Source organism: Mesocricetus auratus, unplaced genomic scaffold (assembly GCF_017639785.1).
Source record: "Mesocricetus auratus isolate SY011 unplaced genomic scaffold, BCM_Maur_2.0 Super-Scaffold_4256, whole genome shotgun sequence".
Classification (NCBI taxonomy): Eukaryota; Metazoa; Chordata; class Mammalia; order Rodentia; family Cricetidae; genus Mesocricetus; species Mesocricetus auratus.
In genome coordinates this window covers 27,207,316-27,222,890 of record NW_024429182.1, presented here as the reverse complement: position 1 = coordinate 27,222,890, position 15,575 = coordinate 27,207,316, and the positions used below count along the sequence as shown (strand labels likewise).

General features: G+C 35.1%; 1 protein-coding gene across 1 annotated transcript; it reads right to left on the bottom strand.

Annotated features, from left to right (window-relative positions):
- Positions 1-235: 235 nt before the first annotated feature.
- Positions 236-13,999, bottom strand: LOC101824484 (lipase member K-like). Its single transcript, NM_001281693.1, is given in 10 exon segments — positions 236-1,002; positions 1,629-1,700; positions 3,195-3,266; positions 4,641-4,784; positions 8,568-8,704; positions 9,941-10,050; positions 11,690-11,888; positions 12,244-12,361; positions 12,571-12,676; positions 13,960-13,999. Coding segments are annotated over 9 exon segments (1,197 nt in total). The 5' UTR covers positions 12,670-12,676; positions 13,960-13,999; the 3' UTR covers positions 236-756.
- Between the last annotated feature and the right edge of the window lie 1,576 nt (positions 14,000-15,575).

The following is a 15,575-nucleotide window of genomic DNA, read 5'->3' as shown; positions in this document are numbered from 1 at the left end:
GTTTGTCTTTCTGAGTCTAGGTTGCTTAATTCAGGATGATTTCTGTATCTAGTCTCAGGGAAACTTTTATGCCATATTTGCTTGATATCCCTGGGAGTCCAGTTCTTTTCTGAGAAGTGGATTTGGAGGATAGAGAAAGCGGTGGGGGCTGCGAGGTGTAAAGGGAGGGGAAATGGCTGTTGGGATGTAATGTATGAGAGGATAATAAAAGTAATACTTTCAAGAAACAAAATTTCCTTATCATTAAGCAGAGTTTATTCCAGAAGTAATAGAGGGATGGTCCGAAATAATACAAGCCAACAATTGTAATACGTTATTACATAAATGGATTGAAGGACAGGAATCATATGATCATCAATAGATGGAGAAAGAATTTTCATAAAAGTCCAACATTTAACCAAATAAAAGTCCTGAAGAAACTTAGAACAGAAGGAACATAACACACACACAAATATAATTTTTAGTTAACATAGGTTGCAAGGAGAGTTGCAGATCATATATATGCAAATCAAAAGTAAGCCTTCTCTTCAAGAGCACTAATGTCAAAACCATTTTAAAAAAACTTACATTCATTAAGAAAGTCACAAGATGAAGTATTTTCTTGATGCACATAATTTTCCACTACTAAAAAATAATACAATAAATGAAGTAATAGATTAAAAATCAAAGAAAATTAAAAAGAAAAGGTCAAGCAAAAAGTATCTGCACTTACAAAAGCAAGAAAGCTCCTGAGGGGTTTGTAACATATGCGAAAGGCTAATGCAAATTTTCAGTCTCAGATTTATCAAGAAGTTTTAAAATATCATTGGACACATAATAAGCATTCTTTCCCACTGTAAAATCAAGATGGCTAAAATCAGCAGTAATTTTATGGTAAATGAGATTGGAGATTTTGGGTACCAAATGTGCAACATCTTTTGTATCAGCCAAAGAGTCTTTTCCACCACTCCACATGGCAGTTGGAATCTTCATGTCTTCCACATTGTATAATGGAGGAGTTGTCTAATGGAAAACCATAAAGAGTTTAACAAAAAAATGTAAGACTGTTGATGGCTTATTCTTTCCTGTGACAGGATAATTATAACAATGTGCTTACTATGTCCGTATAAATTATTGATGATCCTAGAGTTTGACAGGAAAAATTGATTTCATTTTTATATATTTATTTACTTTAGTTTTTGAGATAGCTACTTTTTACCTCTACCAAGGGTAGGGTGATCCTGTGCTTGCCAAAATCCTACCCTCTCAGTATCCTTAATCCTAAGGTTACTGGGATGTGTCACCACACCAAGATTGTAATGCACTGTTATTCAAGTATGAAATCATACAAGTCCTAAATTCTCTGAACCTTGGTTCTTTACACGTGAAATGACTATAATTATATGATTAATCCCACATGGTTTTGTTAAATTCAAATACCATGATAGATAGAACATTGTTTTTCAAAGTATTATCTTACAAAAGATAAAGCTATTTGTTTTTAATCTTCCCAAAGATTTGTATGGTGTATCTTCCTAAGAAAAATAAAATACATCCTTGTCTTATTTTAAAAAAGACTTTGATTAGATTTCTTATAGCATATGCCATTTGTAGGGACCAGATCTTTAAATATGGACAAAAGGACTTACCTGATTGTAGTGTAGCATATTTAGAGACTGGCTTCCCCAATCATAAGCCTCAAACACACCTTTTTTAATTGCCTTAAATAAGGATAAAAAATAACATTACTTACAAAACCTTATATTATTGTAGAACTAGAAGTTACTGAATTTTATTGCCTGTTTTTACAGTAATGACACATTGACTCTGGCAAACCCAGTACATTTTCTATCTCAATGATATATACTGCCTGATCAATGACTACTAAATTACAGTCCCAGAAAATTTCACATTACATGAAAATGTATAAAAAGAATATTGAATTCATAAGCTTATATTAATAACAACTCAAATAAAATATACCTTAAAAATAATCTAATAATGCCTAACATGTATCAGTTCATATGTACTGTACATCAAGAAAATTCAATAAGAAGCTGAGAAAATATCATTCATGAATGATAAAAGTTTAGTTATCTAATGATGTAAAATTTATATATAATTTCATGTTACATTTAATTTTAGTAGTATGTAGTATACCTCAGCTTATAAATATTTTATTTATCAAATGTATTTAATTATAAGAATCTAAATTAATGCCTACAATAAAAATAAAATGTATGAAATCTCTAATTACTACTTGTGAAAGTTAATTTACTGCTCTATAATTCAAATAAATTCAAAACATATTTTATAATACATTTGTTGATATTTGCATTAGTATTTTATATGTAATAAAATTCATATCTTTAATATATATAACTTAATTTACATAATTACTATGTAATATTATACAACAGAAGAATTTTCAAAAATGTTTATATAGATGTTGCATAATCTATGTATCTAAAAAATAGGAAATTATAATGATCAGTAGTGAGTAACAGAACAGAACAGAAAAAACAAAGTGGAAATGTTAAGAAAGTTGTGGAATCCTGAATGGATTTCTATCAACAAAGCAATATAAAGAGGTATTTCTTAGGATGCGACATATACTGATTTGTTAATAATGGCCTAATAATAGAATAAAAATTTCCATATAATAATTTATGTAAAGGCCATGCTCGTGTATAGAATTTAAATAATACATGTTAGAATGTAATTAAAAAACATTAGACGAGATGGGCTTGTTCCCTATGTGCAGGTACCAGTTTACCTCTTGTCAAATGACATTACTATGATGACCTCATTCTATGTGCAGTGTCTTGGCAGTCACATAGGGATTCTCCCGAATAAGTAGGTAGGAAAACATCACATTTTACTCGTAGACATTAATGGTTCCTACAATTCTCATCTTCCATCAATCTGTGAAATTGATTACTAAAACTGATATTAATTTGACATAAAATATATGTATATGGATTTACTTACTGGAATAGATAGCCATTCTCTTTGAGAATAAAATGATATGACCACTCTCTGATTATCACATTTTTCTGCAAAGATTCTATGTACTGATATGTTCCTTTTAATCTATCGAAAGGGTTGTATTACCCTAACAACAAAGTAAACTGGAGAAACATTCTCTCAAACTTATGAAGGAGAGGAATTTCAAAAGCAAAATAAAAGAAAGAGACATATTTCAAAAATCGTACCTGACGGTAATGTAGAAGAGTTTGAACTGATGTTCCTGCTAGACTGTGTCTTATATATACATCAACGCGGCTCTATAAGAAAGTCGGGCACCACATACATATTTTAGCATTAGGTTTCCTTCCACAGAAACAAATCTTTCAAAATACTGAAAATATGTCTTTAAGGGCTGGAGGGAGGGCTAGTGATTAAGAGTACTTGTTCTTGCAAAGGACTTAGATTTAATTCCCAGCATCAACATGGTATCTCACAACTGTCTATGATTCTAGTTCCTGGGTATATAATGACTCTATGTGCACTGGTTTGTGCCCAGACAAACATTCAACTAATGTACTCATGTAGTGTATCTCCAATCAGTTTATAAGGAAAAACTGGACTTTGGCTACAAGAGGAAGCTAAACAGTCTTGTTTTGAATTTTTGAAATGTAAATGCAATAACATTATTAGTCCCCCTTTTGGTCCTCCAATCCCTACCACATACCTTGTTGTCTCTCACAGTAACTACCTATAGACTATTTTTCCTTAATTGTTGTTACATATTCCAAAATATAAAAACATCAAGTCACATAACATTTGCCTGTGACTTCAGGGCTCACCACTGAATTTTAGGGAGATTTCATGTACACACCAATGGCTGGATGTGAGCTTCTCAAGAGAGTTGACTCTACCTTCCTTCTTTCCTTCCTTGCTTCCTTACTTCCTTCCTTTTCTTCTTCATTCCTTTTTCGTTCATTCTTCTCTCATATATTACAACTTGACTGCATTCCCTCCTTCCCTCCCAGTCTCATGCCCACCTCCTCTCTCCCCAGATACACTACTCCTCTGTTTTCAGAAAAAGAAGTCCTCCCAGGGCTATTAGATAGACATGGCAAATCAAGTTTCAATAAGACTAGGCACATTTCCTCAGTTTAAGGCCGGATGAAACAATTCAGACTCTAATTGTCTTAACAATAACTATACACATATGTTTTGGGCTTTGATGTTAAACCATTCAAAGGATGTAATATGCTATCACTATCAATGGTTAAGGAGAATTTAGATATTAACAAAATATGTGTCAATTTATTCACTTTTTTATGTTTTAAAGAATTTCATTTCTTAATGATTCATATTTTATATGAAAGTTTATATGGAAATATCCTTAGTTCTGGAACAGAATTGCTGAACTGAATGATCAGTTACCAGATGAATGACAGTAGATGCATTAGACTGGAGGGCATAGAAGAAAAAGATGAAACTCATTCACATGTGACACTCAGCTATTCATTCATAAGTGGTGTATACCAGATTTTCTATGTTGTCATGTCGATAACTTGGAACTTGCATGTAAAGCACATTTTGACTTTAATATAGACTATACTAAATGAGTTAAATATTAATTAGTAATATAGACTTGTTATGTCATCAGCATGAAAAAAGTAATAAATTTGAAAGAGTACAACACATACCTTATTTAAATGTTGTGGAACATATCCAGTCATTGATAAAAATATAGCAACACATCCATCATTGATTACCTTAGCATTGCATGAGTATCCATGCAACTTACTGAAAGCTACAGCAGACAAAAATTCTTTTTCACTGAAAACGACCTGAAATTGACAAATTTGAAGAGCAACTCTTAGTCTGAAAAAGTCTAGTAGGAAACACAAAGTTTACAAGGAGTGAAAGACATTAAAAAAGCTCTAGCATGTTACTTAAGGGGGACTGACTTAATTCACTGTTAAGACATTCAGTACATAATTTGATAAAACACATCCTATGATTGTTTTAATCACTTTCAACTGATTGAGAACTTCTGAGAATCATGAACATTGTGATGTGCCGGCAGTCTTTCTGCTTCATTCTTGTGGAGAAGTTACTCAGTGTTAATATCTGGAAGGTTTGTTAAACAATGTGTGGAAATTTTGATGCATGCATACAATGAAATGAAAACATGTCCAAACAAAAACTTCTAAATGAGCAAAACAAGAAAAACACTGACAACTCCTGTCAGTAGTGGCTCGACTGATTGAGTGTGATACATTTACCTTATAGACTATTTTTTCATAAAGAAGTATCTGTAATGCCTAACACAAGTGAACTAACACATTTACACCAACTTAAAGAGCCATTATATAAGACACCACAGTGCATGATTCCCTTTAGATGAAGTGACTAAAATTAGCAACTATAGTAGACACATTGGTGATTAGAGATGCTGGGGGAAGGAGACAACAACAGCTTTATTATGTAATGATAGCAGGTAGCATTAGTTGAAAGAATACATGATTAAAATAAAAACTCCAGTGACAGTTTATGCTGGAGAGAATATGGAGAAAGGGGAACACTCCTCCACTGCTGGTGGGAGTGCCAACTCGTACAGCCACTTTGGAAATCAGTTGGAGATTCCTCAGGAAAATGGGAATCAGTCTACCACAAGATCCAATTATTCCACTCTTAGGCATATACCCAAAAGATTCACATTCATACAAGGACATCTATTCAACCATCTTCATAGCAGCAATATTTGTAATAGCCAGAACCTGGAAGCAACCTAGATGCCTCTCAACTGAAGAATGGATGGGAAAAATGTGGTACATTTACACAATGGAGTACTACTTAGTGGAAAAACACAATGGAATCTTGAAATTTGCAACCACGTGGATGGTACTAGAAGAAATCATCCTGAGTGAGGTAACCCAGTCACAAAAAAGACAAAGTGGTATGCACTCACTCATATATGGATTTTAGACATAGAGCAAAGGATTCCCAGCTTACAATCCACATCGGCAGAGAAGCTAGGAAACAAGGAGGTCCCTAATAGAGACATACATATTCCCCAGGAAAAGGGGAAAGGGACAAGATCTCCTGAGGTAATTGGGAGCTTGGGGGAGGGGAGAGGGAGCTAGGAGAAAGAGATGGGGAGAAGAGGAGAGGAGAGGAGGACATGAGGGAGTAAGAAGATCTAGTCAGGGGAAGAATAGAGGACAGCAAGAAAAGAGATACTGTAATAGAGGGAGCCATTATAGGTTTAAAGAGAAATATGACACTAGGGAAATGTCCAGAGATCTACAAGGACAACCCCAGCTAAGAATTTAAGCAATAGTCAAGAGGTAGCCTTAAATGCCCTTCTCTGATAATGATATTGATGACTGCCTTATATGCCATTCTAGAGCCTTCATCCAGTAGCTGATGGAAGCAGAAGCAGACACCCACAACTAAACACTGGGCTGAACTCCTAGAATCCAGTTGCAGAGAGGGAGAAGTGATGAACAAAAGGGTCAAGACCAGGCTGGAGAAACCCTTAGAAACAGCTGACCCAAACAAGGGGGATCTCATGGACCCCAGGCTGATAGCTGAGAAATCAGCATAGGACTCCAGAACCCCTGAACGTGGATGTCAGGTTAATCTATGGGGTCTCTGCTAGTGAATCAGTATTTATCCCTAGTACACGAATGGATTTTGGGAACCCACTCCACATAGAGGGATGCTTTCTCTACTTAGACACACTTGGGAGGTTCTAAGCCCTTCTCCAAATAATATGACAGACTTTGAAGATTCCCCATGGAAGGCCTCACCCTCCCTGGAGAGCAGAAAGGGGATGGCATAGAGGGTCAGTGGGGGCCAGGGGAGGAAGGGAGGGAGAGGGAACTGACATTGACATGTAAAACAAGCTTGTTTCTAATTTAAAATTAAAAAAGGAAAAAATACAAAAATGCATATAAACAATAGTTCTCAAACACTGGATATTTAATTATAAGAGATTTTAATATGCTCACCTCTTGCCCAGTAAGCATTTCCTGGGTGGTGATCTTTATGAACTAATGAAATTTAGAGAAGACAAAGGCAATATGGTTTCTATCAGATGAGATGGGGGCAGAATTCAAAATCTACAGAGATTTTACTTGGAATTTTAGCTAACTATGGAAAGCACATTCATTTGAGGAAAGGAACTCTAGGCCAGGGAATGAACTACGGGGAAGACTTGGGAGCACTGAAAGGTCTGAGAGTTTATCTCCAAGAAGCACAATAATTAAATGTTTTTTTGTGATTAGATAGTAACTAGCCTAGAGAATAAAATTAATCTTCTTCTCCTTCTTCTTTTTTTTTTTTTTTTGGTTTTTACGAGACAGGGTTTCTCTGTATTGTTTTGGAGGCTATCGGTCCAGCCCGGCCTCGAACTCACAGAGATCCGCCTGCCTCTGCCTCCCGAGTGCTGGGATTAAAGGCGTGTGCCACCACCACCCGGCGAAAATTAATCTTCTGTAACCTTATATTTTTAGCATTTTGTAACTATTAATAGAAAAGTAGGGAGGTACTTTGTGGTTGACATCAGTGACACACATAAAATATGGTGAGAGAATTTAGGCAAATTGTTTAATCATTTAAAAGTGCATATTCTAAATAGTCCTGTGTCCATTTAAAAAATGAGTTACCAGTTTCTCTAGTTTGGGAAAATGGAAGACAGAAACAATGAACAAATTTTCTTGTGTGTTGGATAAAATTAGGATGATGATTTAAACTATAAGGTGTGTTCTGCAATAGAACAAATCTGGGTGATTCAGGATATCTGACTTCTGAAATATTATCTTTCTAATGTAATGTTTAACTAGCCTTTAAGATCCCTAAAATGCCATGAAACTTACAAATGAGGTAAAGAAGGTACTTGCTTCTATGTTTAATATCGTCAAGCACAGATCTAAGATATTTTTATATAAAAGAGAATACGACAAGCACATGACAATTTAATCTCTATATTTTTCTTTTCCACGTTTATTCAATAAGTTTTGCCATGTAGCTTATGCCTGCGTAGTACTACCTATGTAGCTCAGGATGGTCATAAATTCACAACAGTTCTCTTTGTTCTGCATTTACATGTATAATGATAACAATTAAAGATGAGGTTATGATGAAAGAACTCATCCTCCCTGGGGAAAGGTGGGGGTATTGGGTGGGTGGTGGGAGGAGGAGAGGGAAAGGGAGAGGGACGTGAGATTGACATGTGAAGAAACCTTGTTTCTAATTTGAATTTAAATTTAAAAATAATTTTTTAATAAAAAAGACAAGGTCATGAGTTCAAGAGGGAGAAGGGGCATGGGAGAAGTTGGAAGAGTATAGGAAGGGATGAAAATGATGTATATACAGTACTAATATGTGAAATTCTTAAAAATGAAAAGTTAAATTAGCAAGAAGCAGCCATAGGTTAAAGAAAAATGCAATCATGGTTAAGAAAGTGCATAGGACAAGACTCAGGGTGCCCAATTTTGAGGCAGCCAATTAAAGGAGGCTATGCATGCAAGTGAATCAGCACTAGATTGTACAGGCATATCTCCTCTTTAACAAGCTTATTTTGAAAAGTGTAAGTATACCACCACTTTGAGTTCATCACAAACCTTGAAAGCCGTTGGATAGAAGTAAGGTAGAAGGCTCACAATACCTTCAACATGTTTAAGAGTAGCAATTGGAGCCAGTAAAAAACACAATTTAATCTTTTCAGCCAGTTTTTGATTTGTTGAAAATGCCCCCAGAGCTGAAAGAAATAAAACAAAATTATTTTGCTGCCCTTCTCTTCTTAAAATTGTCTGGGTGGTTAGGCTTCACAGAGCATGTAATGGCATCTTGGCTTCCCAATAAGCTTGTGGTGATGATCACATCCTTTGTGCATGGTTTCATGTTCAGATGTGACTCCTTCTAAGGTAGAGGAGGCCCTGTCTCATGCTCTCTTGGGTTAGGGCAAAGACTGTGTCTTTTGGAGCAGGAGCACCATGTCCATTCTTTACTTTTCTTTGTGTAAGTTCTTTCCTAATAAATACCTAATTATCAACTATCTTGGGTAGGGTGGATTCCTTTAAAGCTGTCTTCAAGAGTTTATGTTTTCTCTTTTCAGACATTTAAAATTGGCCTTGGAGATTTCCCTTAGTTTGCTTCCCAGAGTGCTATAACTTTAAAATTTTAAATTCCATTCAATTTACTATGATTGACTATATTTATGATTTATTGACTGCTTGATGTTTTGAGTAGCCAGACTGACTGTACTTAAGGATCAGCTCAGCACTTTTGAAAATAAATCTTCCCTAACTCTTGGAGAAGACATCTCTACATTTATTGATTTTATGATCTCTGTCATTTCTACCTTCATAAGTAATCTCTGTCATATCTGTAGACCACTTGTGCAGGTAAACACATCTACTTATCTACCCATAATTAATCTATCTGACTTTCAATCATCTCTCTATCATACTATAAATTGAATAAATACATATATTAGTTGGAAATTTTCCCTGGCAGTCAAACAGTTGGAAACATCTATCTTTTATTACAGGTTTCTTTGAAAATATATACTATATACAAGTTCAAACAATACCAGTAAAAGCTGTTGAGAAATGACCAAGACAAGTTAAGAGTGGAGCCAGACACCTGAAACTTTTCCTAAGCAGAATTGAAACACCAATCTTCCACATGTACAATGCTATATGAGGAAGAACACACACACACACACACACACACACATACACGCACAGTGAGTCACTATCAGGAGTTCTAACTATAAATAATCCTAGAAGAATCTCACACATACACTTCATTTAAATATCTTGTATATTAGAAATTAATGGCTGTAACATTTTAAAAGTATGTTACAGTTGTTATCAGCTATCAAAAAGGCTTGTATGTGTTTTAAAAAAAACAGTTGCAAATTTTACATATGTATTTGTGTTCTTCAGGATAAAATCACATCATTGTCTAACTTTGTTCTTTGTTAGCATACCGATAAGGGCGCCTTGAGAATGACCAATATAGTAAATCTGCTTTTGTCCAGTTTTCTTCAGAATGAAATTAATGGTGGCTGGAAGGTCATATTTTATCATTTCATCAAAACTGCATGAAAACAAAATGGAAAATTTTATCTAATTATTAAACAATAAATAAGATCTGTTTTAAATGATGCTTTTATAGAGGCTATTTGAAGGGCAGCATTTGTGAGACATGGCTCACAATCACTCCTCGCATGTTTACTATGGTACCACCCTATAAGCACCACTTTTCTGTGTTCGCAAATTTCCCTTGATGTAGATCTACAACTGTACACTTTAAACTGAATTAAGCTAGCATTGCTATGTCCACAGTGAATGAACCGTTAATGCACCTTTTCCCTAGAGCCAAATTTCTAAAATTCTAGGTTCTCCACATGAGAATCATGTTAGTTAAGACTGGGAATCAGCTTGTAAATCTCTCCCAATGCTCAAAAAAGAGAGTGGGTAGGGGATAAAAGAAGGGAGCAAAAGGGGGGGGTGTTGCTAGAGGTACAATGATGTAAATGTGATAGAACTTGTTTAAATAAATGGATGAAAATGAACTCCAGGAGATATTCTACTACCCTGTGACCCAAAGCACTCATATGTACTTTTACCCTTGTCTTTTCACCCTTGCCTCTCACTCATTCCACTTACAAACTATCAACAGTATTGAGCTAATTTGGAAAGCAATTGAAGTCAGAATTTGATTCCCAGAACCAACCAGGAAAAAAAATCCAGGCATGCTGATCCATGGCTGAAATTCCAGCCATTTAGAGGCAGAAATGAATATATCATAGGGTCTTAGATAAGCAGGCAGTCTCTTCTAGTTAATGATTTCCACATTGGACAGTGTGTCTAAGGAATGACACCTTAATTTGTGCTCTGATCCTCATAAAAATACACGTACATGAATATACACATGCATTATAAACACAATCATGTATGCACACACACACACACACACACACACAAATCAAGATACACCACCCAAAGTAAAAATTAATGAAAGATGGCAAAAATACTTCTATATTTGCCAAATCAGTGTTTCAAATATATCAAATTTACTGCAATGAAACAATTTTATAAAGACATAAATGAGGCCTGTGAGATGACTAGGTGAGCAAAGGCACTATTTACCAAGCTGGTTGCTTTGAGTTTGATTGCCAGAACCAATATGGTTGAAGAAGAGAGACAACTACTTTAGTTGTTTCCTGGACTCCAAACATGTACCTGCTCATTTGTACACACACACACACACACACACACACACACACACACACACACACACCAAGTGAGAGAAAGAAATATAATTGTTAAAATAAGTGGATTGAGCTGGGCGGTGGTGGCGCACGCCTTTAATCCCAGCACTCGGGAGGCAGAGGCAGGCGGATCTCTGTGAGTTCGAGGCTGGGCTGGACCGATAGCCTCCAAAACAATACAGAGAAACCCTGTCTCGAAAAACCAAAAAAAAAAAAAATAAGTGGATTGATTAGAAAAAAGTTACAAGTTCAAGCATAGAAAAATAGGTTATAATGAGAATTATATTATAATTGATAAGCATAGTAACCACAATGCAAATTCCTAAACTATGTCACTCAAATCAATCTAAAATATCACTCCAAGTGAAATGCTTTCAATCCAGTCCCTCCTAAAATTTGATTCAACCTTTAAAATATTTGACATTCTCTTAAGGCAAAAGTACTGTTATAAGGTTTTCCTACCTAAATGCCCAGAATTCTTTAGAGTTTGGGTCCAGGTACAAGTGTTTTTTTGCCCAGGTACTTCCTCTGCTGTTTCCCATCCACACATCAAAACCAGCATCTGCTAGGATGAAGGCCAGGCTGTTGCTGGGAGGATTGGAAACCCATACACCAGCAGTTGAAAACAAACCATGCTGACAAAGTACTACTTTCTTTGGGGCTGCAAAAACAGTAGTGAAAATGTTTTACAATGTTAACATCTGTTCAAAATGAAGTCAAATTTCAAATAATCACAGTGGAACTGCAAAGATTTTGAAATGAGGGAACAGGGATTGCTAAGTTGCATTCTACTTATTATGTCTATCAATATTAATCAGTATTTACTATGCAAAAGAAGAACCTTTCATATAGGATCTCAGTCTTCAAAGTACCAATAGAATCGAGATACCCTTAAGCCCCCAGCTATAGTCATGGGAGTCAAGTAGCTCCAACTGCTCTTTTGAAATGATCCAATTTGAAAGTAATGCATTTCATTGCCTCAGGATGCTTCTATACTTGTGTTACTCAGATCTTACCTGTGCTATTAATGTTGTTTTTCCCATGAGGAATACGGTTAAGTGGGAGGATGTAACCATCCTCAGTCACAGCCTCATATTCCTCACTTGTGTAACCCCAGTGATTAACAATTTTACTCTAGGAGAGAAAACACAGTAATGAGTTTCATGAATCTTTGTGTTTTCAGTCATTTTTCCTGATTCTAAAAATAGAATTTCCTCTTGGAGTGAAGTTATCAATCTTGGTAAACATTCAGACTTAGAGATAAAATGATTCAGAAAAGATGAATGGAATTAACAGAGACAAAGCAAATGCATGTAGTTTTATTTGTGATAAGAATAGCTTACAACTTTCATGTAGGCTTCAGGATTCGTGGTTGTTTCAAATAAACAAAATATATTTCCACATACATGGACAAGGCACATTGTACTCAGCAGCCACGACATTCTAAACCTGCAGGGAAATAGTTATTGCCATGAAGTAGCTAACAGAACATTATTAACTCAGCTCATAGCAAGTATATTAATTCCATATGTAACCTTCCATAACTGAAACTTTTCATATTATATGAGTCTTCAGTGAACTCTATATCTTTGAAAGAGTGCCATTGGAGAAGTGGATGGTGGATGGGAAGGGAAGGTTAAGAAAAGGGGAAAAAGGAGGGAGGGGAATTAGTGTTGGCACGGGAAATGAAAAACAAATCTTTTAAATAAAAATAACAGCTTTGAAGAAATTAAACTTAACAATATTATTTATGAGGGAAACTGCTTTTCCCTCAGCTGTTTGTAATAATAAAATAATTCTTGTAATGTGATTTCTTCTAGTCAGCCTGGTCCCAGAGTCGCGTCAACCCCAAATATCACACAGAGACACTATTAGTTACAATGCTGTCAGCCAATTTCCACATGGTGACTCTTCTTTTTACTACATTTCCTAGAATACTCCTTGACTCCTAGTTCCACCTATCTTGATTCCCTATTGGCCAACAGTGCTTTATTCATTAACCAATAAGAGAGACATATACAGAGAAGGACTTCCCTCATCAAATTCTAACACAGTTGCTCTTGAAATATGATCGATGCCTCTTTGGAATTTGTCCTTAAAAAATAAGGTCAGTATATTATTTATTTATTAATGAGTTAAAATAAGTTAATTAGTTCAAAGCACTTTAGATTTTTGACAGCAGAATGAGGACAGTAGTAAAGGTTAATAAAAAGGATAGCACAGATAAATAAAATCAGAGTGGAGGAGCTTTCAAATGTAGAAGTGACTACCAATGCATCTTGTCTGGCCACAACATCTACCCTGGTATCCTTTTATAACTATGGAGAGCAAGCATATTCCATCAATGTGCCAGAATTTCTATAATATGTGCTTTTGAAATGCAAACATGAGTAATATGCATGTCTCCCACTCTTTATAAGTATTATTTCAAAGTGATATACTGTACACAAAATTTCAATAATCATTCATTTGTCAATTAAGGTTGCTATAGAAGATATATACCCCACAAATAATGTCCCTGTTTCTGTCCCAAGCACAGGCTCTGGCTTCTGATCTTTCTTTTTCATTTTTTGTTCAGTTCCTTAAAATCAAGATGCCAAATTAGCTAGAAATAGGAAAGCTACACATTAACACAATAGTTTTAGCAATAAAATAAAGGCTGTAATGTCAACATTCATGCTGTTTTAATACTGAACCTAAAGAAACAATACAAAAATTTTAGAGTATCATACCTACTCTTTTGGTTCCTGTAGTCTGAATGAAAGTTTAATTCTCCTTTTCCATCCTGCTCACCATAAATATATCAGTGAATGTATTTTTTGGACGACCTTTCCTAGAAATGAATAGTGCCTACTTTAACCATGAACTCAGGTGTTTGTCAAATCAGAAGCCAAATATGGAAAGCTCTCAAATTTGAGTTGGTGCCTAAATTTCCACCTTGTTTCCTTATCTCTGGGTTCATCATATACCAACACCCTTTTCCATGTCCTCATCCTTACTGTAAATATTGAAGTTTTCATTAGCTTTTAGGCCGGAGAATAAATCATCACGCTCTATTTTCCTCAAAAATGTAATCGTGTCCATCATTCTTTACTCAATGAGTTTGAAAGCTGCCGTATACAGAGTTATATAATGTCATCATAAACATTGACATTATGAACAATTCCATTTTAAAAAACATTTACCCCTATATCTGAATTAAGTACAACGTGTGTGTAAATTTGGGAGATGATAGCTTCAGAATATATAAATGACAAAGTATTAATAGCAAGGATGGTTTAAAGCACTTAGGAATATATAAAATTTCAATAGAAAAAACAAACCACAACCACCAAAAGATTATGACAACATCTGCAAGCATATGCTCACATTCCCATTAAGAGAATAATAAATAAATATCATTGTCCAGAAAAGTTAAGGCATAAATTCCCTTTCTCTGAAATTTGTATTCCTATGTTCCTAAAAACTCTGGCATACTGATTGAAGGAAATGAATATGCCACTATTTGAATGTAACCTGTGTCCCAAGGCCCATGTGCTTGGGGTTGGTGTCCAGAGTCACAGTGCTGACATTTTGTAACCTATATGAAGTGGAATCTTGTTGAGGTTCTTAGGTCAAGAGAACCAAACCACATATGGATTAATGGTATATCTGAGGAGTAGGTCAAATATGGTTGTAAGTGATGTTTCCAAAAGAATTTTTGTCATAAAAGTAAGATGAAAGCACTTCTGGCTTGTGTCCAAGTTTTGCTTCCTAGATATGCAAGTGACCTCTTCTCCTGGCATTTGAAAACTTGTTATGGTGTCTGGCTTCTTGCATTCCCAGAACTGAGCACCCATCATGCTCTAAAAACTGCAGAATTATGAGCCATGTGAATCCCTTTTACAAAGTATTCAGTGTATGGTATGTTGCTTCAGCATCAGGAATTGGTCAAGATTACTGTTTAAATCTAGATATACAGGCTGTCAATAATGTCTCAGATTATAAAGGGAATTATTATGACAATTGACTCCATTTCTGCTTTTGCAACTGTATCTCTACCTCTGGTATATCCTCTATACACATATACTGGGAAGAAATTGATCAGATAAGACATCATTATGAAGAAACTTTTTCTGATGTGTAAAAATGATTTTCTGTCTATTTTCAGAATTTTTAATTATTAGTGAACACCTTCCATCCCACTTCACCAAGAAACTGATAGTAATTAATTATTCTACTATCATCATTTTGTTTAATTGAAAAATTTCAACAAACCATGGATTCCAACTAAACTTAAAATATAGTTGGCTGAATTTACTATGCAAGCACTGTTTTATTGTGTTAAAAATAGTCTATGGAGACATAT